Source organism: Dendropsophus ebraccatus, chromosome 5 (genome assembly GCF_027789765.1).
Source record: "Dendropsophus ebraccatus isolate aDenEbr1 chromosome 5, aDenEbr1.pat, whole genome shotgun sequence".
NCBI lineage: Eukaryota > Metazoa > Chordata > Amphibia > Anura > Hylidae > Dendropsophus > Dendropsophus ebraccatus.
The window spans coordinates 103,857,497-103,883,401 of NC_091458.1; the positions used below are offsets into that span (position 1 = coordinate 103,857,497).

Consider the following 25,905-nt stretch of genomic DNA (forward strand, 5'->3'; position numbering starts at 1 on the left):
TCCTAAAAAAGGAACTGTGAATGGAGTTCTTTCAGGGACTATCCACACCATGTATGTGCTGTGAAACTGTTCAGGTTCGGACTCAACACTCCTCCTGTCACATTCACCACGACCAGGACTATGTAACCAGGCCCATGGACCTAACAGATCCCAAGTGTGTCTTTTTTTATACACCACTATGTATTTTTATTTTAGCCAGATGCACTTTCCTATGCATTGGGCAACTGTAAAAAACCATATGTTTCTATGGCATGCACGGACATAGGTAAGAGCTTTAAGACTGAAGCATAAACCAGCATATGCACCAAACAAAGGGTTTGAATATGCTGTGAATACACCCTAAGGCTGGGTTCACACTATGTATATTTGAGGCTGTATTTGTGAGGCTGTATAGCAACCAAAACCAGGAGTGGATTGAAAACACAGAAAGGCTATGTTCACATAATGTTGTAATTGAGTGGATGGCCGTCATTTAATGGCAAATTTTTGCTGTTATTTTAAAACAACGGCTGTTATATTGAAATAATGGCAGTTATTTACCGTTATATGACGGCCATCCACTCAATTTCAACATTGTGTGAACAGAGCCTTTCTGTGTTTTCAATCCACTCCTGGTTTTGGTTGCTATGAGGACCTGACTTGAGGACCAAATACTGCCTGAAGTATACAGTGTGTGAACCCAGCCTTATGGTGCGTTCACACCTACAGGTTCTGCAGCTGATTTTCTGCAGCAGATTTCAGTTAAATAACTGAACACAGCATTAGATTTGATGCTGTGTTCAGTTATTTAACTGAAATCTGCTGCAGAAAATCAGCTGCAGAACCTGTAGGTGTGAACGCACCCTTACTGTTACAATCCTTTTACATTGCTTTGCCGGAAACATTTGTCATGTGCACTGGTAAAGCTCCAGACGCACACTGCAAACAAATCCATAGGCTCCCGTTCACCCAAAAGATGACAAAAAAGTGTTCTCTTGTATGTTGGTTTTCCTTTTTTTCTGCTTTAAACAATACTGTTGTCTGCTGTGCTATTCCATACAGTGTATATTTTAATTTTAAACAAGGGAAATTATGGGTGTCAGATACTGCTGTATGCCTAGACAATGGCATGCATTTGAGAGATCCATTGGGAAATCCTTTGAATATCTCCCAAGAGACAATACAGATATAGTGTGAAGCACCCCTACCATGGCCTGTGTCCCCATTATGAGCATTTAGAACTGCGGTCACAGGGGAAAAAAAATCTCTCTCTACAAACATAATTTATATACTGTAAGTATTTGATTATATACAAACATTTTATACAGTAATCTGTAAGTTTAGATACATATAAAAAAAAAAATAAGGGAAATAGTTAGGATTCATGGGGCCCTGTTACAAAAACACTGTATGGGGGCTCATAAATCCTGTAACTAACCCCCACCATCCCATATAATCACCTGACCTGGAGCAATCCCTTGGCGTTCCTTCATTCTCCCAGCTCCCCGACACACGAGTGATGTCACTCATGCGCTGGGGAGCTGGGAGAACGAAGGAACACTGCACCGGGCCATGTGAATGTGTGTGTGAGGGAGGGGGCCTGCTGGTGATAGGTGCAACTGCTGCTGGGTTGCTGTCAGAGGTGTACTATGCAGGAAGACCACACTTTGCCAGGGAGGGGGGCTGCGCTCGGGCCCCCTTGTCACCTGGGCCCCGCAGCCGTTGCATGGTCAGGCTACATGGTAGTTTTGCCACTGAAAAAAATTCTTTAGGAAACCTATTACCTCACTTCAGAATTATATCTCATATGTTATGTAACTGCTTTAGCTTAGCCTGAAATTCACCTACATAGCCAGCCATGGTAGATTCAATGAAAAAAGAAGCCATCTCCAGTAAATGTTTTAGTGCTGAGGCATACAGCTTTTTTTGGAATCGAGACACACTACCCTGTGTCCATTTATCCTACAGAGAACTGTGTGGTCAGTCATTCAAGCTTCCTGTCTGCTTTGGTGGAGACATCACAGTTCTTGTCTGCTTGTCTGCATTCATATACACCAGTGCTATAAAATCTTCTCTGTCAACTTTTTTTTTGGACACAATAATTCAATGTATAGTTCCTAGTTAGTAACCATAACCTGCTGTAAAAATCAATAAAGATGTCTTATTGAAAAGTAGTAGTTTCATCACATGGCCTCCTCCAGAGACAACATAGGCTTATAACATAGCGATTACAAAGGCTCATTGGAAGAGGGGTGGGCTATATAAAACAATCCCTTTAGGAATGCACAATACATGATTAGTTGGAATTATTATAGAAAAGCAGATTCCTACCCATTCCTCCTCATGCCAGTCCATATGTAGCGATGACCTACTGTTTCTCCCAGTCCACCGAGCCACTAGAGTATCCTGGTCGTTCTTCAGCACAACTTGGTCTGCCTCCCCTGATGTAGGAGAGGCTTTGGAGGCTATGTAGTCTGGGCGAGCAGCATTAAGTCCATGTATTGCATTGGCTAACAATTTGCAGTCACATACAGTGACTAGCTGTCTTGTCTGTGCACAAAATAAAACATAAATAACAGTGTAAATAGACTAATGTATAATAAAAAAAATAATGTTTCTGTATTTTACACAACTGTAAGGGATACCATGGATTAGAAAAAACACAACTACTTTCTTGGAAATACAGCACCCCCAGGCTGCGTGTGGTATTACAATTCTGCTTCATTGACTTCAATGGAAGAGTGGTGCTGCTTCCTGAAGAAAGTGGCCATGTTTTTCTAAGCCCGGACAACACCTTTAAATGGCTACTGTCATTATTAGTATGAAGAGAGACATATCAAAAAGTTTAGATCAGTTGGGGTCTGAGTGTTTGGACTGCAACCAATCAAGAGAACACGGCGGGAGAAGTCTGCGCACAGCGATTCACTGCCAACTCTGTGTCCTATGTCATAGACAGACTTTTAAAGTAAATCTATGAGAAAATGCATGATAAACAGAATAAGTATAAGAACATGAAATGTATAAATTGTGAGGCATAATAGTACAACGTCCTCTATGTTTTATGTCTCACATTTAATATATTTCTTGTTGTTATACTTATTTTGTTTCTCATGCATTCTCTTCCCGCCCCCCTCTCCAGTTGTGAATGCTCCTAAAACATGTAAACTCTGTGCTTTTAGAATACATTTTAATTATTTATGCAATTCCCATGTGGTCATCTGGATGCTTGGGGCAGCGCTGAGAATTAAAAGTGCTGTTTTTTTCTTTGTTTCCTCTGTTTAACTCTGAGACTATGGGCCCCATTTTGGGAGTATCCCGGTTACAGTTCTGTCGGCTTTGGCAGCCCCATGTCTACTGACCCGGATCCATCAGCCAGTGAGTGACTTCTACCATCATCTAGTACCCCACTTATTTAAGGGGGTGATATGCATCAAGCCCATAGTGCTTATTCCACTTGGCTCGCCCCACAGTAATACACAAAGAACCGCTGCCCTTGTCTGTCTTTTTCCTATTTTTCCCCAGTTCAGCTGCCTGCCTGACATGCCTTGTAAAGGCTCTGTAAAGGAGCTTCAATTGCAATATACGAGCCTGTCTCCTGCAGCTAGTTAGAGGTTGCTATTGGGGAGTGAAGCTCTTATCCAAGTGCTTCTTCCAGCTCTATATAACAGCTCTATCAGTAGACATCTGCACACCCAAACCAATCAAAACTTTTGACAAATCTTTAGTTTAAAAGTTTTTTAGTTTTAAAAACTTTTATTAGGAATAAATGAAAAATGAAAAGTTGTGTCTGAAAGGGTCCTACTACAAAAAGCGATCAATAGTGTAAATGAGCGCTGATCTGCTAGATCTTCGCTTGTTTACTAGACCTATTACACGGCCCGATAATAAATGAAATAATAAAGGAATAAATTGAAAATGGTTTAAACGGCTAATATAACTCAACTAGAGGTAAACTTGCGGGGCACATCAAGGTACTGTAAATATTTTTGCAAATAAATTTTTATTTATATACGTACAAATGAAAAGAGTTGTGTCTGAAAGGGTCCTACTACAAAGAGCGATCAATAGTGTAAATGAGCGCTGATCTGCTAGATCTTCGCTTGTTTACTAGACCTATTACACGGCCCGATAATCATTTAGCAAGGGCTGCACGGACATTGTTAGCAATGTCTGTGCAGCCCTTGCCCAAACAGTTAATACTTTACCATTGGCCGCACATCGCTTTTACACAAAGCGATGCATGGTCGTCAGTCGATGATTTTAGGTCTGGGCTGATCGTTGTTTCTATTACACTGATTGATACTCAGCTAAATCAGCTGACTCGGCCTATTATTGCTCCCTGTAATGGGGCCCTAAATCTGAAAATTTAACAATCAGGAAGAATAAAATCTAATTCGCCTTACCTTATCAGCTAAAATAGCAAGCGTCCTCTCAATACCATTGGCTGATCGATCCTTTGCTGCCCTGGAAAGCCTCTCTGCATAATAACTGACCTGTGTCTTCAGAGTATTAATATGAGCAATGATCTCCTTGGCTCGAATGATGTCTTGTGGTATGTAAACAATGGACTGGGGGCAAGCCGTTGTGCTGGAAATAAATAACACCATAGAGAATAAAGGAATTACCACCAAGTGAAATACATACAATGGCTGACATGTCACAGTGACTTCAAAGTGCTTGTTCTCTACTTGACATGGTGCACAAATTATGTTATCGTGAGATGAGAGCAGCTAAATAAGAGCAGTGAAAATAGGAACAAACCACAATTACATTTCATCTTGCAAAACAAAGTTCATTCGCTCTAATACTATAAAATGCATCAAAGATATAACTGTATCTGCCAGATTATCTTCACACAGAGAACAACAAAAGAAGCAGAGATCAGGCAATGGCCTTGTGAAAGTAGCATGCAGCCATCCTTCTGAGAAGAACCCTGTTCTACAGTCTCAAGAGTAGAAGGAATGAAAAATCTGTGTGTGTGTTCTGAACATGGCTGACACCATACAACCAGTTCCTCTACCATAGCTGTGCCATGGCTGGACCTGGTCTGAACTCATCCCAAACCTGAATGTAAGCACAGCCTAAGGGCATGATGGTTACAACAGGTTAATAGGCAATCAATAGACAGATGATTAATGGTAGCTTTATGGTGTTCCAACTGCTGGAACCTCCTTCAGCTCCTTTGGCATAAGCTTGTATGGAGCAGTAAGGTTAAAGGTGTACTTTCACCATAAGACATCATCCCCTACCCACATACACAGTGTTTAAAGGCCCATAGAGAATGAACAGAAAGGTGGCTGCACAGATACGGTGTGCTCCATTCATTCCAGAGGACAATTGTGTCCCCATTCTCTAAATCGGTGGGGGTCCCAGCTTGTTATGCCGTATAATGAGGATAAGGAATAACTTCTTCAGATTAAACACCTAAAGGGGTAGTCCGAACTATTAATGTTTTATTAAAGCAACCTCCAGAGTTTACCCATTTTTGACTATTACATATTTGTGATGTAGAAGTATGATGAGGTTTTTTCATAAAACAACTATGCTAAAGAAAAGTTACCACACACAGTAAACACATAATACAAATAATCAATTTAAAGTAAAAAAAAAACAAACAAACGGTACGAAAGAACACGGTATGAAAAAAATAGAACACAATGCTTCCAATATTATGTCTTTAATGTAAAGTTCACATGGCATACATGCTTCAAAATGAACCCCAGCCTTTTCTAAAAGCACCCACAATTATGCCAGAGAATATATCATGTCCAAGTGTGGCGGCTATAGAGAGAAGCAGCAGCGGCGGCATGGCAGTGACCTCTGCCCATTCTACAAGCTGCAAGGCTGGAAAAGTGTATTTAAAGGAAAGGCACCACAATGCAAGAATGAGAACACCCACACAAACCACACACAAACAGTACTACAATGCATGGAGAAAGAAACATATGGTGTCATGGATGCTGCAAAGCCAACTCACCAACTTTCCTCATAACTGCTATAAGGAGCCAAGAAACAAAGCGCAAAATTAGATCATAAATGCTTTTTTTATATTATTTATAAAAAAAAAGAAATAAAAATAAGCTCCATGGGGGATGTTGGGTTGCAGCTGAGCATTAGCCTGATACCCAAAACACATAGTTTGATATAACTCTCCTCGTTGATAAAATCAGACTCTTAAAGTCTATGGACACCTTTAAATTTATCCATTTTATTTTTATTGCATAGTACTTGTTATAGTAACAAAAAAAAAAAATGAAAAGGGGTTATCCAGCGAAAATCAACTGGTTTCAGAAAGTTATGCAGGTTTGTAATTTATTACTATTTAAAAATCTCTAATCTTCCCATACTTATCAGTTGCTGTATATCCTGCAGGAAAAGTATTTTACTTTTCAGTCTGACACAGTGCTCTCTGCTGCCACCTTTGTGCAAGACAGGAACTGTCCAGAGCAGCAGCAAATTCCCATAGAAAACCTCTCCTGCTCTGGACAATTCGTATCTCAGACAGAGAGGTCAGCCGAGAGCACTGTGTCAGACCGGAAAGAATACACCACTTTCTGCAGGACATACAGCAGCTGACAGGTAAGGGAAGACTCGAGAAAATAGATTAAATAGAAGTAAATTACAAATTGATATAACTTTCTGAAACCAGCTTTTTTCTGAAAGAAAAAGATTTTTGCTGGAAAACCCCTTTAAAAATTAATTTTGCACCATAAAAAAAAACAAAAAACTCTCTCAGATGACCATAACCTGTAAATCCCTTAGAAATCAGCTTATATTGCCTGAGGAAGTTGTGGACAGATACACAAAAGTAGTATTATATAATACCTAGTATTTAAATAGAATACTATGTATGGTAGGCTTACACCACATTTGGAGTCAACATCAGCATATAGTATACGGGAGTTGTTTGTTTGTTTTTGTTTTTTTAAACAGATATGACTAATATGCCAACAGTGTATTATTAAAGGAGAAGTCCGCCAAAATTTTTTATTAAGGTATTGTATTGCCCCCCAAAAGTTATACAAATTACCAAGGCTTCCAAGTGCATCAAGGCTTCACTACATGGATAAAATGGTGATGTCACTTCCTGGATAAAATGGTGATGTCACGACCAGACTCCCAGAGCTGTGTGGGCTGTGGCTGCTGGAGAGGATGATGGCAGAGGGATGCTCAGTGTCCCTCCAGTGTCCCTCAGTGTCCCCCTGCCATCATCCTCTCCAGCAGCCACAGCTCGCACAGCTCTGGGAGTCGGGTCGTGACATCACCATGTTATCCAGGAAGTGAAGCCTTGATGCAGTAGTAAGTGCAGGGAAAAAAGCACTTTATAAGCATTTCCTGTAATAAGCGTATATGGCTGCATTTATCTATGCCAAATGTCAGGCTGGGTCAGAGAACTAAAGTATAGGGACATTTTAGTCTTGTCACTAGACCCGATCTATGGAAACAGTTAATGATCGATTATGATTAACAAAATTATAGGTAATAAATATATCAGTAATGTAGTTTAACCAGGATGGATAAGCACTTACTTTTTTTTTGCATCTTCAAACTTGTGTAACATCTTCCGCAAACCACCAGACTTAAAACCTTGGCAATGTGCAGCCGGTGCTCCTATAGTCACTATATCATAATTCTGATCTGAAGTTAGAGGTGGAATAGAATATTAGTACTCTTATTAAAAAAATTTTTTATAGAAAATGCCAATTCCCATGACATAACAATCATAAATTGGTTGCAGAGATACACACTATTACATTGGCTATATGGTGGAAATTGTGTGCGTTACCTGATGTGGATTCATCCTGAACTCTCATTCTTTGAATGTGTAAATTGGTAGGAACAAATTCTAGTTTCTTGTCTGCTTTTAAGCTACTTGCCTTAAAAGAAACACCTAAAAAACAGAAAAACAGACTACTTTATAACACAGTATTGAGAATTTGCCACTAGTTCCTTGCTGCCTGAACAACGGACAGTATAAAATATTGACAGGTTCTTATACCGCAGTGATATATGGCTGCGCCATTTCAGAGAAGACATATCTATAACTCCAGCTTGGAATGGAGCATTGAGTCTTCTGCCTCATATTATTCTACTTTACTTCTTCCTATATTCCCCCTTCTGCATTTCTCTATCCTATCATTCTAGGTAACTAGGCCTAGTTTGGCATACTCTATATGAAGCTCTTTTGTTCTTCATCAAGAAACAATATGGAAAGAAAGGAGCTGCTGCACCTCACACCTATGGCTGACACTAATGCCTCTCGGCTACATTTAAAAAACAACGCCAGGATGTTGGTATATAATTTAATCAAATCATAATACCTCATGTACCACGTGCAGGTCCCCTGGCCCACATGAGTCCCTACACTAAATCAACACTGTGTCGGCCAGCGACCGCCAAACCCCACAAAGCGGGCGCAAGCAGGGAAGAGAGTGGCTAGCACTTCTCCTGGTAAGACCCATGTGACCCCAATTAGCAGGAAGCACCTGTGTACATATGTTAAGTATCTCCTAGTTCTCCCATTCTACCTCCGGTGCAGTGGTGAGCAGTAAGACCTTGTTCACACTTGTGTTGCTTGGTGACCGCTTTCTCCGCCGGCGGCGCCTGCTGGGTTTGGGAGGACCATTGGGGTTTGGTCCTGTTACAGTGGGGTTGCAGGGCCATTCAGGGGCCTCCCTTCCATGCTTGCGCTCGCTTTGCGGGGTTGGTGGTCGCTGACCCACACAGTGTTGATTTAGTGTAGGGACTCGTGGGCCAGGGGACCTGCCTGTGGTACATGAGGCAATATGGTTTGATCAAATTATATACCAACATCCTGGCGTTGTTTTTGAAATGTAGCCGAGAGACATTAGTGTCAGCCATAGGTGTGATGTGCATCAGCTCCTTTCTCTCCAGGTCCGTATTAAAGAAACAATTCCTCATCCCCCAAGACTGAATGGTAAGTTCTTCAGCGGACCTTTGTACTGATGCAGATTAGTCAGATTCTCCTGGTAGGTTAGAATGATCGTCTGATACTGAGTTACTATCTGCCGACGAAGATTCTCCCAGCATGGAGACAGCTCCCCCAATTCTTCAAGCTCACACACTCTGTGGAAGACAAGATGGAGAAAGTCTCTTATAAGGAAGGGAATCAGCACTTCAATATTAAAGTATATATAAAATAGGCTATTTCTACAGAGAACCTTCAATATTGTATATGGATTAAACGGCCCTGAAGTAAAAGTCTGCCACAGTATATAATATACATTGGAAGGGACGCTGCAAGGGAAAATGGTCACGTTTATTTCTAGGAACATGCATGTTATATACGATGCAGTTACCCCAGTCACTTACTGTGTGTTCTATATCTCCCCACTGACATAGACTTGATATCCTACACCCAGCATGCACAGCTCAAGGCTGACAATATTTGTTGCCAAGTCCAGGAAACTTTTGGCTCTTATTATTTTTTTTCCCAAGTTTTCCATAAATAGCAAACAACAAAGAAACTTGAAGGGCTTATCCAGTTCGGTAAAATATACGTTGAATCCTGGAGACTAACAGTTTTCTACATTACCTTTTATGTCACCTTCCCTCAGTTCTGATCCTGCTACTTTCTGCTGAAGACACAGAAAACTGTATCTGAGCTGTTCAGTCCGTCTCTGCTCTGAATCCCCTCCTCCCCCCTCCCTTAAGAGACGACACATGTAAACAGCTGCCTGGCTGGCTGTTTCTGCAATGTTTCTGCTCTCTGTCAGCCAGGAAGGTTAATCACAGTAAGGTCACAAGCTTGACCTTAGATTACCCTACCGGCTTCACACAGTGTATAAACAGACAGCCAGGGATATTATTTACATGAGCTGTCTAGGAAGAGAGGGGGAGGAGGGGGAGACAGGGTGAGACAGCTCACACAGTTTTTTGTTTCTTCAGCAGAAAGAAGCCTATGCATGTTTATATAAAAGAACAATTCTTGCTCTACACCCCAGGGAAAGTTCAAATATTATGTTTTAAGCATCCTTCTAAATTATAAATTTTATTGTTATAAAAAAAACAAACAAAGGACACACATCCTTAATTTCTACCTGTACCCTTTCATAAACTATATGTCCACTTTGATATTCTGTCAAAAAAGCATTATCTAAAGACAGCATTTGACTACATGACCACACGGTCACTGGGTTTGGACCAGTATGCACATTCAAAATGAAACTGTTCCCCTCTTAGGCATGAGCTGTATCTGGTATTGCAGTTTAGCATATTTCACTTAAAGGGGTACTCTGGCCCTTTAAAGGGGTAGTTTGCCAAAAAAAATCTTTAGGATCAACTGGTGCCAGAGATTTGTAATTTACGTCTATTAAAAAGAAAAATCAAGTCTTCCGGTACTTATCAGCTGCTGTATGTCCTGCAGGAAGTTGTATTCTTACCAGTCTGGAGAACAGGAGAGGTTTTCTATGGGGATTTACTACTGCTCTGGACAGTTCCTGACATGCACAGAGGTGGCAGCAGAGAGCACTGTGTCAGACTGGAGAGAATACACCACTTCCTGCAGGACATACAGCAGCAGATACTAAGTACTGCAAGACTTGAAAAAAAAACACTCTAACAGAAGTAAATTACAAATCTCACTGTCTGGCACCAGTTGATTTGAAAGGAAAAAAAAATAGTTGAACAACCCCAACTTTTTTTTAAACTTATTGCTGCCCCATAATTTACTTCACCAAACTCCCCCAGGGTCCTCCTGCGGCATTTTTAGTTTCCTCACTGAACCTGTCAGCTGCTACTACCTAACGGACACATATTGTCAGTGACAGCCTGCTTAACCAACCACTGACTGAGAAAGGACACGCTGTGGCCAGTGATTGGCTGAGCGTGCTGTCACTGCAGAGTGGTGACCTGAAGACGGCACAGCAGGAACCCTAGGGATGCATGGTGAGGTAATAATATTCTGTTTATTATGGCAGCAATATATAAAAAAAATTAAAAGGCCCCAATACCCCTTTAAATGAGATGACACAGCTGGTGACAAGACTGCTGCTGTTTCACAGAAAACCCCCAGACAACCACCTTAACAGCATGCATAGGGGAGGTCACATGATTACATCATGCAACCACCTGTGGTAAGAGGGTCAGGGCCTATTTGACAGTATCTTAAACGTTTTATTTTTTATTTTATGCTGGTTCCTATGGGGGGGGGATTTAGGAGTGTCCTGAAAAATCCATATACATTTTAAAAAAAGAAAATCGAATTTTATGTGCAATCACATCTCACCGTGCTGCATCTTCTTCAAGCAGGAGTTTGACAAATTGCCTAGGTATGTGCAAGCAGAGGACACTCTCAGCCATTTGCTCCAATATACGCAAGTGGTTTCCATCGGTTGTGGGAAAACGGTACATGCGGCAGATTGCACCACCAAACACTGAAACGTGAAAAGATAGATAATGAAAGCTGGTTGGGTTTAGGAAAGGAGCCAGATAACCAGCTGACATTGATTTTCAGGTAAGTGTAGATCAGAACTCTGGAAACCATTGTACTTACCTGTTTTTTTCTTGTCCTGATAAATTTCTTAATTTATTAGATTTTTTTTTTAAAAAGTTTTCATACTTACCTGATTTTAATAGTGTGTCTTTTCTCAGTGATGCATATTTTGAGCGAATTCCTAAAGATTCTGTTAGACTTTCATCAACGGGAATTATAGTCTACCAAAAAATAAGCATCAGTTATCAATCAGATATCAGGGTAAAACAAAAGCCAGTCTCCAAGATAAAGCAAAGTACTGGATGGACTGACACTACTTTATCTCACATTAAGAGGCTAGTGAAAAAAAAATATCACAATAACCAACTACATTTGCATTGCATGTTTTTTTTATCAATTAGTTATTCTTTTACACTGAGATCTTGGAATCAATATATAGAGAGAGATAGGGGGCCATTTTTTAGGACTCCCACAGAGAGTGAAGGTCTCAAATCTCTGTTCTTGTCTGAAGAGCAGGGATGAATGAGAGCACTGGAAGCAGCCATTTAGACTCATTTATATGGATGGTTCTGTCTGTACAACATCAATTTATTACACCATTTGGTTCAAAAATCAAACTTCTAGATGTTTGAAAGAATACTCACTCTCCCATTAACAGTATCTGACGATCTGGACACAGGCGCTTGCTGATCAACTTTTTCCTCCATTTGCCAACCTATTACTGTAATATTACCAACACGCTGTTGCTCAGCTGACCTGTTGAAGAAAACAGACTTTACTATATAAATCATCAAAATGAACTGCTTCTCCTACTGCTCACATACGCCTTAAAATTTTAGCTTTTCCTGTTATGACTATATATTTTTACTGTGCAAAACATAGAGTATCTCATTTCAAAAAAAAATTCAAGATAATGGGAAGCTTTCCCATTTTCCCATTTAGCAATCATTCCCTCAAAGCATACCTGAGTATATTCTCAGGATAAGCTGTTGTGTTTGTGCACGAGGAGTATCATTATCACTATGTCTCTATACCCTAGAAAGCAGCTGCATGGAGGACATTATAGAGCAGTACTGAGCAGTCTGATCTGTGAATCAAGCCATGAGATCTTATACTCGCTTCGCAGTTTCTGTGCACTTCCCTGTTTGCTTTTGGCTCTCCCAAATTACTTCTCCTTTATCCATTCCCTACTCCAGAGCATATAATCCTCAAAAAGCTGCTAGTAATACAAGGGGGAAATTACCATATTTTTTGCTTTATAAGGGCTCTTGTCATCCAGATGCACCACGATTGCTGTCTTCTGTGTTGGTGAGCGTGGTGAGGCAATGAGGTCGTGGTCTCTTTACCTGCTTTCTCTGCACCCTCACCATTGAGTTAGAAGACGGCACTAGTGGTGCATCTGGATCCCCCTCACCAGCCCCGGCAGAATCACAAGGTGTGTGAATCACTGCGCTTGATTATGGCAGGATTAAGTAGCTGGGAGGCTACTAGTCAGGATGTTAAATGGAACCAATTACTATTATAATGCATATAACACTGTTAGCATCTCCTTATAGAGCTGCCAAAGCATTCTTTTACCATACTTTATGTGCGGTCCTCCTAGGGGTATATAGAAAAAAAAATTGTTTTATTTCTGCACTCTCTGCAGGGCGATAGGCCAGAGCTAGTTACCTGGGCCGGAACTAGTCACAGCTCTCTCTTTCTGTCAGCACGCTCTACGAGGATGACTGCGAAGCAGAGGCCTATTAGAAGCCTCTTTGCCTGTCAATCATTACTGCAGAATGTGCTGACAAGCAGAGAGCCGTGACTAGTTACGGGCTGACTCCGCCCAGATGACTAGTTTCCGCTTTTCTCCCTGCAGCACATAATGGAATGAAATGTTTTCTTCTTTATACCCCCTAGGAGGACAGCACACAAAGTATGGTAAAAGAATACTTTGGCAGCTCTATAGTTGTGATTGGTTACTGTTAAACGGTTTAGGAACCTTGTGACTCACTAACCAAAAATGATTATGTGTTTTCTCTTGTAGTGGGGAGGGGGTTAGGCTGGGTTCACAATGCTTTTTTGCAATCCGGATAAAAAAAAAACCGATGCATTTGTGTGCATGTGGTGTACTCCAAAAATAGTTTATGCATTTTGATGGTTTTTTTTTTTTATTATTATGAAAGTCAATGAAAAATGGATGGACATAAATGCATCTTTTTTTGCATAAAACGGATGGAAAAAAAATGGTTTGCAAAAATGCTGTGTGAACCCAGCCTTAAATGTCTGGAAATTACCAGTGATTAAAACTGTTTTTAAAATATTGTTGCAGTGATGGGGTTAAACACTCATTAGAAGTGCTATTTATAGCCTTATATATTGTAACTAATACAAGTGGAGGTATTTTACATACAGTACATGTACATCTGGTTGCTGCACTTTAGCGAATCCCATGTACTGTGTGACATCCCACAGTGGCAGTTTAACTTACACTGTGGTCAGCAACTGGCAGCTGACAGATGCCAGCAACTAGCCAGGCACCTATCACCAGTAAGTGTACCTGATCATTGCTCCTTTTACTGTATCTAATCATTGCTCCTGTTCAGGGGCGTAACTAGAATTTGCTGGGCCCCATAGCAAACTATTGATTGAGCCTCCTCTCGCAACTGACCACTAAGCCATCACGTGTAAATATAACTTCATAACTGCAAGCGCTCATTAAGAGTGCGTGCAGTTAAAGGGACATTTTCAGAACCTAGGAGCCCTGCTCGGCCATCGGATGTTGCAAATGAGACTGCTCAGAGGGCCCAGTGTATTGCAGGAGTGGTTCACCGGGCCCCCTGATGTGGTGGGCCCCATAGCAGCCGCTATGGCTGCTACAGTGGTAGTTACACCCCTGCTCCTGTTAGGACCTGTACAAAAATAATGCCAACATTGGTTTAAAATATTTTTTTTCTACTTTTTCCTTCTAAAACCTGAGTGCGTCTTATTATCAGGTGCGTTATAAAGTGAAAAATACAGTAGCTGTTTTTTTTCCACAGTGAATGAAAGTTTTGGGGGAAGGGTACAAGAATGAGGCCTTATAAGATAAGAAAAGCACCTGATATATGACAAGGCTCCTTATATTCACTTGTACTTTGAATTTATGCAAAGTTTATTAAAGCGATAGTTATTAATGTATAACTGAACTAAACATCTACCACACACTATAGGTGTAAATGCCACCTTACACCTGCTGCTCTCTATATATTATTTCCTTTAAAAAGAAGACTTTCTTGTTGACTCATATCTTATTCTGAGCCAGATCTGTGTAAACTTTGTAAATGTCAAAGACATGTAGAAGTAGATAAAATCAGATACGTGAACACTGACCATAGTGGTAAGTGTAACCTGTGACTCGTCTCTTGCAGCAAATCTTTCACTATGAACTTTCCGGAGCCCAACAAGTACATCTGCATGGAAAAAAGACAAAAATAGTTTTAAAATAAACCATAATAAACCTAATAAATATTAAAAATGTGTATAACCTACTATTTTTTAGCATTAAAAACATTGTGAAATTGTAAAATGTGAAGGTATGCATTGGGGTAGGAAACACTATACTAATATACACTAGCCACAAGGCAGCATAAGGGAGAGACATATGTCTAATAAAAGGATGAAAAATCTTTCAGACAATATCTTTCAATCATTGAAAGATTTGCTATAACGATTGGAAATGAGCCATTATCTGTCTGTGTAATAACACCCAACGATCAAACGACGAACGGAAAATCGTTCATTTTTGTCTTTTAACATGTTGAAAAATTATGGTTGGTAGTTTGCTAATTGTTCACATATCTGTTCGTGTAATAAGTCGTTCACTTATAAAACATGTTGTGTGGGTCATCCTGAGGAACGATTAGCGACCATATAACGACGTAACGTGGTCCGGGAATGTAATAACCTCAGAATCGTTTGCTACAAAATCACTAGTTTTCACTAGCAGTCGATCGTTATCGTGAATCTTTAAATGATAATCTCTACATGTAATACTACCTTTATTCTTTAGGGGCATGATAGGGAATAGGATCTGTTTCCGCTATGAACACTCACTAGTTCAGTTTTGAATCCCCCTCTACCTAGACAAGTGGGTTTGATAATAATAGGTGAGAGAATAGCTGGTATTGCTATTTGCTAATAGAAGCTATGGTGTGCTGATAAACAGGATCTTTGCTGAAATGTACAAGTTATTTCTGACACTTCTTTATTTCATTTTCCAAATTGAACTGAATCTGAATTAGATACTCACAGTTCCCTGAGATCTGTCCTTGACATCATACACAGACAGCTTTATCTGGGTCATCTGATTTATAAGAGAGTCCTGGAAGAAGGCAATGCTGCTAAGAAATATAGGATTACTTGTTCCCTGTAAGACAAAACGCAAACAATGGGTTTCTTTTTCACTGCTTCAGTCTGCAGTGTATACACTTGTTGTAGGGCAGTAATACACTTGTTCTGTTACTAGACCACATGCAGTAAGGCAAATCGAAATGATAACTCAATATTTCATTAAAGGAGAAGTCCGGCGAAAAATTTTATTCAAGTATTGTATTGTCCTCCAAAAGTTATGCAAATGACCAATATACACTTATTACGGGAAATGGTGATGTCACAACCCGACTCCCAGAGCTGTGCGAGCTGTGGCTGCTGGAGAGGATGATGGCAGAGGGACACAAAGGCACTCGAGGGACACTGAGCATCCCTCTGCCATCATCCTCTCCAGCAGCCACAGCCCGCACAGCTCTGGGAGTCGGGTCGTGACATCACCATGTTATCCAGGAAGTGAAGCCTTGATGCAGTAGTAAGTGCTGGGAAAAAAGAACTTTATGTGCATTTCCCGTAATAAGTGTATATTGGTGATTTGTATAACTTTTGGGGGGCAATACAATACTTTAATAAAATTTTTGCCAGACTTCTCCTTTAATACAATTGCTTATATAGCACCAGCTCCTGCTATCAACATAGAACGTACAGCAAATGGCACCTCAAACTTAAAATGCTGGTCTTGTAGACACAACACAGGGTCACGTGTAAAATTATGTTTTAATCGGTAACCTGAAATTTCTGTTATAGCTGTTCCTGAAGATTGAGTACAGTGTTAATACTGTGTACAATTAGTAATAAACCCTTCAATACAGTCCCTAGGATGATATGTTTAGCATCATACTCTCTTGCTCAATACTCAGATATCTCATTTCACTGGATTGAAATAAAAAGTACACAGGATTAAGTGACCATTTGCTGCCTTTAAGTGTACCTGTCATCGCAGAAAACTTTTGATGACACAAGAACATGCTGAGACCCCCACTGATCCGGAAAATAAGCAAGGACAAGTGCATGAAAAGGATGCATTTCACTTGCCTGTTCTCGATAACCTCTGTCCTGCTGCCCCATTAACTTATACTGAGTCAGCAAGACAGAGATGGGGGATAAAAGTATGATTACATGGGTGGTCCATCTGATTGGATCTCCCCCTGCAATCCCAAGAATGACACTCCCAACGTTCCTGTCAGAATGGAGCGGCCATCAAATACACACACTGCTGCCCCAATCAGATGGGAGCTTTGAGAGCCCCATTCTCCAGAGCTACCATAAGCTCGTCATACACCAGTCTGTTTTCTATCTTACTTCCCTTGTTTGGTTTATACTACCCACCAAATAGCCAACATCACTGTATGTTGGTGGTTTTAGTACAGGAAACGTAGACGAGGCCCTTCTCACCTCTATGATCTCTGTCTGTGCATGCTTTGTCCAGAAAGCCTGAGGAGGGGTTGTGACACTAACAGCCACAAAACTATTCGGCTTCCGCTCAAGTGATGGAGTAGTGAGCTCGCTGCATGCTGTAAAAGCAAAAAATATATACAGCATATATTGTATAACCATTGACAAAAAACATTCCTCAGCCAACTAACTTGCAAGGGAACAAGTAGGGAAAAAACTGTAATGGAAAGGTTCATCTCTCCTCTATGTGATGAAACATGCCCATTACCTAAAGGCAAGCACTAACCTAGTGCATTGCATTCAGTATCCTGATATCTATCATAATAAACTGTGTAGATATTATACATTTATAAGTGCAAATTCTAACACTTACCCAAGCTAAACTCCAAGATTGGTTCATCTGGATCCTGGAAATTTCCTAAGAATGTAAAGTAAATATATTCACATAAACATAATGAGACACAATGTTACAGATTCTAAAGGGTTCTAATTCAGCTGGTCTTCTATCCGGAGGTCTACTGTGTTTCTGCACCATCGCTGTTCATCTTATCTCTCTCGCCTTCAGTCATATAACCTCTATCACAATAACCCTATTGTTTGTAAGTAAAGACGCTCAGCAATGCTCCATGCTGAATATGAAAGTCTAGAAGACAAAGTTTCAAGTAGGAAGACTTACCAATTCAGACAAGCATATATCTTGGACATTCTACTGAGGGGCTGACAATGTCTGTGTACATTGCTGTGCGTATACACATCATGCCATGAATAAGCCTAGTCCACGGAGATCAATGCAATGGAGGCAGAGCCACATGGAAAGAGCAGTCACAACAACCATTAGCCCTTAAACAGTGACTCATGAAAGACTGTTTCACCAAAACAACATTGAGTACATATGTTGTATAACTGCATTCCGGTCATTGAAAACACCACCAGGGAAATGCATCAATGACATCATGGAAAGAAAGTTTGCATATAGCTGTACATGCTGCACTATACAGAGGTTTAGCACATGGATTATTTGGGGTAACCTGCATGCACAGTCTACTGCAATTTTGAGATGTGAGCATTATTTAAAAGAACTAGTTGATATTGTAGTTTGTGCACATCTAGTACTCCAGAACAGAGTTACACAGTCAGGTACACAGGACAATATACACTCCTGCTGTAGCTTGTAACCCATCAGTTTTGGCTACATGCATCAATAAAAGTTCCAGGCAATAACTATGGATTTACAGAGCAGATTCCTAACTGAAAATCTGAAGCTTTATCGCGTATTTGTAGCGAGATCCGCTGCGGATCCCTGCCCAGTAAACTCTATGGGCAGACAAACTTGCATCAGGATGCACATCCCGATGCGAGTTTGTCAGCAGCTCGCCCGTTAAGCCCTGGCCCCTGGTCCCCGCTCTGGCTTGCTTCGGGGCTCCCGGAGTCTTCACGTCCCGCTCAGCCAATCAGTGTGCTGCCCTGCCGCAGCTAAGAATCCCCGAAGCAAGCCGGAGCGGGGACCAGGTGAAGTATAGGTTCCGGTGGCCGGGGGGGGGGTTAACGGGGCAGGCTGCTGACAAACTTGCAGCGGGATGTGCATCCTACTGCGAGTTTGTCTGCTCATAGAGTTTACTGGGCAGGGATCCGCAGCGAGAAATCCGCTGCGGATCCGGTATGTGTGAACATACCCTAAAGAAAAGTAGAAATATCGGACATGCTTTGGATGTTCTGCAAGTTTTCACAGCAAAGCTCAGACTTGTAGTGAAAAAGAAAAAAAATGTGGGGTTCATGTCATCCACTCTAAAGCCCCTTTTACAACCAGATTATCAGCAAGGACATATACTCCTTTGGCCGATGATCGACCCATGTAAAAGTGTCAGCAATCAGCCAGGGAGCAGGAAAACTCACGCTTGTTGGTTGACGCATCTTTTGTGCAGCTCCAAAATTTATCTCCTTGAGTAAACAGGGGATAAGCAGCCAATGGCAATACAAGTAACTGGCCTTATGAAGGATAAAGTAATAGTGCCTGACCACGTGATTAATATTAATTCCACTGATTGGCGCTCACTTGCGTCCTTGCACGGCCCCATATCAGCCAGTCTCAAAAGGAACTCTCGAAGATACTCTGCAGATCTATAAATACACTTATAAGGCCTCCTGAGTAAATTAACTGACTTCCAACACAATGGCCTTGATTTACTAATGTGTTTCCATCATTAAATTGATGATTTGTGTTAGTTTTACCCTGTCTGTTTCTTGTCTTACCATATTTGTTGTGCGACACAAAAATTTCTAAAAAACATCAAACCCATTATTCTGTGCTTTGAAATCGAAAAGTAAGACGTGGATGTGTCCCTTTAAAACCTGCCATAACCTATTTTTGTGATTCTCCTTTCTTGACTATGATAAGCTTGTTCAACATGGATATGTATATATATTTTATTTTTCTGTGCTAACCTTGGAGATCCGTTGGAATTTTCTGTGTCTTTCCATCTAATAAAACTATACCGAAAAAAAAACCTGCCATAACCGACATATGTATTTAACAACGGCCGGTCAGATTTAATAAGGGCAATAGGACACAATATTAAACCTGTTTCGGAAACTTAAAATCTGAATTGGAATCTGATTGGTTGCTAGGGGCAACTGAGCCAGTTTCACTTTACACCATGTTTCCACCAATCAGTTATTGGAACCATCATAAATAATTGTAATGGCCACTTCACACATGACGGATCGCAGCGGAAATCTTGCTGCGAGTTTTGCAGCAAGATCTGCTACGATCTAAGGTCCTGGCAGTTCCTTGTGAATACATAGTCACAGCAGATCTTTCAGACCGCTGCAAGTATCTATATCACCTGCCCCCTTAACCGACTGCCGCTGTATACATTACCTGGCTTCAATCTGGCTTGCTGCACAGTGCGTTGCCCAGCCAATCAGTGCTTGCCCAGCCCCAGCCGCTGATTGGCTGGGCGGGAGAACAGGAAACCAGGACCCCATGCAGCAAGCCAGATTGAAGCCAAGTAATGTATACAGCGGCAGTCGGTTAAGGGGGCAGGTGATTTACATACTTGCAGTGTTATGAAAGATCCGCTGCCAGTATGTATTCACAAGGAGTTGCCAGGATCAGTGAGATTGCTGCTGCGATCCATCCTGTGTGAAGCTACCCTAAAAGGGATAGTCCTTTTGTCCCATGACAAATAATCATGGCATCACAGAAAGATATGTTTAATTGTAGAAAGAAAGCAGTTCACTATGACCAGAAGTACTGATAATCCACACTGGCTACTTACCTGCCAATGACAAGCCTAACATTTCAGAAGTGACATCGATGGTCGAATGAGGCCTGGCCGCATGGCGAGGACTGCGTTGTCTTGTGGACATTTCGGCATGAGGAGGACGCTCTCACTATCTTCTAAGTCTCAGACAAGAGATTTGATGCTTAGATTTTGGACTGTCAGCCGCAACCGAAAACCTGTCAAGTGAGAAAAAACAAAAACAAAAGTAACTATATATAGTCTAGTAAACTATATGTATTTAGTCTTGTATCGAGCATTGGGATCATTAATGGAGACTGGAAGATCTGACACTAATAAGTATACAATATTAGGGGTTAACTTAGGATTCACTCAATACAAGGTCTCTCAGCTGTACTAGTCAGTGTAACCTTCCAGCCAATCATACGACAAGCAGCAAACCCAGCCTAATAAGTTTTGTCTCTATTAAAAGTGCAAGGGTTATGGCCCAAATTTTACTTGGACACGCCTATGTTATCTATTTATCTCACAAGTACAGCCGCATAAGGGTTTATAGATATAGATCATCTCCATACAATCCAGACACTACATAGCGTTCCCTGGAAGCACCTTCCTAATCTATTGCTTTTCTTACAGCCACTTCAGAGGCAACAAGGTCATCAGACCTGTGTGCTTATTGAGGTTTTTGACATTAAAGCGACTCTGTACCCACAATCTGACCCCCCCCCCCACCCCAAACCACTTGTACCTTCGGATAGCAGATTTTACTACAAGATCTGTCCTGGGGTCCGTTCGGCAGGTGATGCAGTTATTGTCCTAAAAACAATTTTTAATCCTACAGCGCTGTGTCTAAGGGCCGGGGCTAACATTTGTGTATGCATTAGGCTGGCACAACTTTTCCTTCCCTCCTCCCCGCCCTCCTCAGCATTAGGAATGATCCAGGAACATTTACTGCTGTTTGAGCTTTGCACAGGTGTCTAAATGATCCAGCCCATGTTCATTATGCACACAGAAGGGGAATAGGAAGCAATGTGCCTGGATCATTCCTAATCATGAGGAGGGTGGGGAGGAAGGACAGAGAGGTGGTGCCAGCCTAATGCATATACTAATGTAAGCCCCGGCCGTTAGACACAGCGCTGCCGGATTAAAAGTTGTTTTTTAGGACAATAATTGCATCCCCTGCCGAACGGACCCCAGGACAGATCTTCCATTAAAAGCAGCTATCCGAAGGTACAAGTGGTTTGGGGGGGACAGATTGTGGGTACAGAGTCACTTTAACCCCTTAAGGTCCAAGCCAATTTTCGTTTTTGCGTTTTCCATTTTATGTTTAAAAGTCCATAGCGCTTGCATTTTTTCACCTAGAGACTTATATGAGTGCTTATTTTTTGCGAAACCAATTGTACTTTGCAATTACAGGCATAATTTTTCCATAAAATATGTTGTGAAACCGGAAAAAAATGATTTGCGCTGTCAAATTGAAAAAAAAAACGAATTTGTTTTGATTTCGGGGAGTTTTGCATTTACGCCGTCCGTCCTATGGTAAAACTTACTTGTTATGCATGTTTTGCGCTTACGCCGTTTACCGTGCGAGATCAGGAATGTGATTAATTAATAGTTCGGGCGATTACGCGCGCGGCGATACTAAATATATTTATTTATTTATTTATATTTATAAAATGGGAAAAGGGGGGTGATTTGGACTTTTATTAGGGGAGGGGATTTTTTATTAATAAAAACACTTTTTTACTTTTTTTTTTACATGGACTAGAAGTCCCCCTGGGGGACTTGTATATAGACAGCACTGATCTCTCATAGAGATCAATGCTGTGTATATACACAGCAAAGATCCATGAGATCGGTCATAGATTGCTATGGCCTGTTGCAGGCCATAGCAATCTATTGCCGAGCCGGGATCAGCATCATTCCGACGCTGAGGCCCGGCACGGCCAGAAGAACGGATCTGGGGAGATCTAGTGGGGAGATCCGACCCACTAGACACCAGGGATGTTGTGCATAAAGCACTTCAATGCAGCTGTCAGGTTTGACAGCTGCATTGAAGTGCTTAATTAGCCGGCGCGGCAACGGGACCCGCGCCGGCTAACAGAGGCACTGCCCGGCTGCACATGTCAGCCGGGATCAGCGCCGTTCAGAGCTCTGAACACCCCCCGCGGCACCATGACGTATCAGATACGTCATGGGTCGCTAAGGGGTTAAGGTTAAAAAAAAAAAAAAAAAAAACACCTGAAGCATTCAGTGATTTTTTGCTTTTATGAAATTTTGAAGCCATAAAATACAGCCCTTTTTTGGGATGCATTTTAAAATGTTTTTGGGCCCTAGCACAAAAATCGCCCATTTTCAGTTACAAATTTTAAAGGGAACCTGTCACCCCCCGTGCCGGGGTGACAGGCTCCCGACCCCCCGTTAGAGCCCCCTATACTCACCTAATCCCGCCGGGTCCCGCTTCTGAAGGTGGTCGGGTGATGAAGATCTCAGCCGCTGCAGCCCGGTGCACGCTCTAAGAGATGAGTCCAACGCTCATAGAGAATGACGGAGCGCTGGACTCTCCTGTCATTCTCTATGGGTGTTGGACTTATCTCACAGCGCGCGCGCCGGGCTGCAGCGGCTGAGATCTTCATCACCCGACCACCTCCAGAAGCGGGACCCGGCGGGATCAGGTGAGTATAGGGGGCTCTAACGGGGGGTCGGGAGCCAGGTTCCCTTTAAATTTTAAAGCCCAACATAAATGCTGAAATATATGCCGAAATACATCTGCAAAAAAACACACATGAAATACTAGTTAGATTTTTCTTTTTTTAATATTGATAGTTATAGTCAACCACAGTTTTGAATGCATTAGCCAAATTTATCACACTGGTTGAAGCATAAAATAGATACTGTGGAAGGGGACGTTAAAACCTAGAAAGGCAAATTAGCAACATGAGAAAGTCGAATACATTTTATGACTATGTTCCCACAATGTCGTTTTTTGCATGCGTAATTTGCATCATACACTCGTAATTTGGAGCCAAAATGATGGCTGTCAAAAGAAGCAGCTAAACAAAAAGGTTAACACTCAAGAACATGGTAAGGCTATGTTCACACAGTGTAATATAACAGCTGTTTGACATGGCCGTTGGTTTTAGTGTCAAACAACGGCCACTGTATTAAGTGTTCCTCCAGCCGATATTGCATTATTTTCCCCCGATAGAAGTCTGCCGGCTGTATGGGTGTGAATGAAACTCAATAAACCATTGACGTTTATTCACACTACAGCCGGCAGGACAGCCACACAGTGTGTGAACAGTCTATTTTCCTACGGACAATGTTCGAGAAGTGCGGCCATAGAAAACAGGCGTTCATTATTCTGTACAGTCACAGTAAACAGCAGTAGTTAATGCACTGTGTGGGCAACAACAGCCGTGAAATCAATTAATGAATTCAGAAACCTACGGCCGCTGTTTTCAATAACCACTACGGACGTAGTTTCCCCAAATTCATTACAGTGTGTGAACATAGCCTAAAAGGTATTTTTTACAGGAGGTGGATTTGGTGCCAATATTTCTCAAAACGCTCCCATTCATCTGAATGGGGCTTACAGAAATACTTGCACATATTGCAGAATAAACAGATTGTGTGTGAATATATCCTAATGCCTGTATTGTTTTTATTTGTTGTATTTGTACATAGACATTATTGGAAATGCAGAAGTGAAATGAGGTCACTTGTGATGGTTTGTTGCAATGACTCAACACTTATTAGTGGTTCACTCTGGTCTGGGAATTCAGCTAGATTGCTCCAGGCAGTATATACAGTCATATAGAGGGTAGCATGAGCCAGAGATTCTCTAATGCAATGAAAAATAACCCAGTGCAATGTGTGATGCTGTATAATGAGAGAACACAGTCATGACACACTTAGCATAGACTCTGCTCCCAAAGGTAATCATCATGGCTACACTATGCAACGTGCCCAACAATGAATACAATAAGTGCAATAAAATAGGTCACTACCATTAGCTTTAGGAAAACATCAGGGCTCCTTGCCAAGCAAACTGGCAGGGCTCTGTCTCCAAGCACAAATACCCAAGTACAATCCCACTCAAAAACAGCTTATATAAGTGCAGTCACTGTCAACAACGACAACAACGTGGTAATAATTGTGCTCCTACAAATTTAAAATGACAAACTAAACAGAAAATCTGAGAAAACATTGTGTGCAACCCGGGTTGTTTTTTTTTTTTTGTTTGTTTTTTATTTCATGAGGACTTATGGATAGGCATAATTTTTATAGGCAAATTAGAAAACAAAAAATAATTGATAGGGAGTGAGATGAACAGCCAGATGTACATATGTCTGGTGGTCTGGCAAAGTGTTGTATGAACAACTGTGCTGGATTCTGGATTGTACATAGGCCCTGCTGCCATAACCGATTGAAGCCGCTAACATCCAGGGCAGCTTAATATAAACAGTTAGAGGCCTCCCCTACACTTTCAGAGTAACCATATTATATATAAAAAATATGACACCCTCCATATGACACCCAAAAATATGACACCCTCCAAAAATAAGGCATAGTGGAGGATTTACATGATAGTTTAAACTAAGGCAAACCCCCGAAAATAAGACTAACATCACCACCATGCTGCTACCCTCTACCACCGCCACCCTCCACTCATGACGCCACAGGCAAAACACTGGTCTATGGCCCCCACATCCTGCTGCATGTCCCACCGAATGCCTAAGGTCACATCCAGCAACCCAGCTAAAAATACTACTACTTTCATCTTCTGTCAATTCCACATGATTGCAGCGCTTCCTAATCCTACAGTACCACTGCAAAACAAACCACATCGAGAATTCTGATAAATGACAGGTTTAGAACAGTGACAAGACATTCAGACCATGCCAGTCTTTGTTGGGCTTGTTGGATATTAGTAGAATTTGTGTTCAATAGGGTTCTTTATATTATTATTATTATATAACTAGCAGTATGGTACAGTGGCAGCAAAGCAATTTGGCATATGCTGCAATCCTCAGTTAACAGTAGGGGATGGCATTTCCATTCCCTTCTGAACTAATGTTCCGGCTGTGGTTTGTTATTTTTAGTTCTTCAGCAATGGACATTAAGTCCCTCAACACATATGTAATTAAGCCTGAAATAACAGAAGCTATCACCATCCTGAAAGAGCGCGGTATGAATGCCAGCCTCACATAACCAAGTCAGAGGGTACAACCTGCCTGCCCCAGCAGAGTACAGATCAGGGCTTCTTAAACTTGTACTGGGGTCTCACCAGCCAATCCATTTTGATGCTAGGGCCTCCCCAATAAACACATACAACAGCACTGTGTGAATACCACCATTCAGTGCACATAATATCCCCAGGTGCCAACCCAGCAGCACAGTGCAGCAATAATTACTACTTCACTTGTAGCAAAGTAACACCACAGTGCAGCAGTCCTGTCCCCATTCCTACCCCTCTCTCCC

The 25,905-nt window shown here is 41.4% G+C and overlaps 1 protein-coding gene across 5 annotated transcripts in view; it reads right to left on the reverse strand.

The window, feature by feature from the left end:
- Positions 1-25,905, reverse strand: part of INPP4A (inositol polyphosphate-4-phosphatase type I A) — a 73,063-nt gene that overhangs the window by 28,748 nt on the left and 18,410 nt on the right. For 2 of the 5 annotated variants that reach the window (XM_069970855.1, XM_069970857.1), the window contains exons 2-15: positions 20,458-20,639; positions 17,553-17,597; positions 17,180-17,298; positions 15,708-15,824; positions 14,789-14,868; positions 12,079-12,190; positions 11,565-11,655; positions 11,228-11,375; positions 8,936-9,066; positions 7,766-7,870; positions 7,509-7,617; positions 5,957-5,974; positions 4,383-4,566; positions 2,311-2,529 (exon numbers count right to left, since the gene is read on the reverse strand). In XM_069970855.1, the coding sequence (XP_069826956.1) occupies positions 2,311-2,529; positions 4,383-4,566; positions 5,957-5,974; positions 7,509-7,617; positions 7,766-7,870; positions 8,936-9,066; positions 11,228-11,375; positions 11,565-11,655; positions 12,079-12,190; positions 14,789-14,868; positions 15,708-15,824; positions 17,180-17,298; positions 17,553-17,597; positions 20,458-20,548 (1,569 nt within the window). In that variant the 5' untranslated portion in view covers positions 20,549-20,639. Of the gene's footprint in view, positions 1-2,310; positions 2,530-4,382; positions 4,567-5,956; positions 5,975-7,508; positions 7,618-7,765; positions 7,871-8,935; positions 9,067-11,227; positions 11,376-11,564; positions 11,656-12,078; positions 12,191-13,829; positions 13,881-14,788; positions 14,869-15,707; positions 15,825-17,179; positions 17,299-17,552; positions 17,598-20,457; positions 20,640-25,905 lie in introns of those variants that run through there. The other 3 variants (XM_069970856.1, XM_069970858.1, XM_069970859.1) reach the window with 2 other exon arrangements.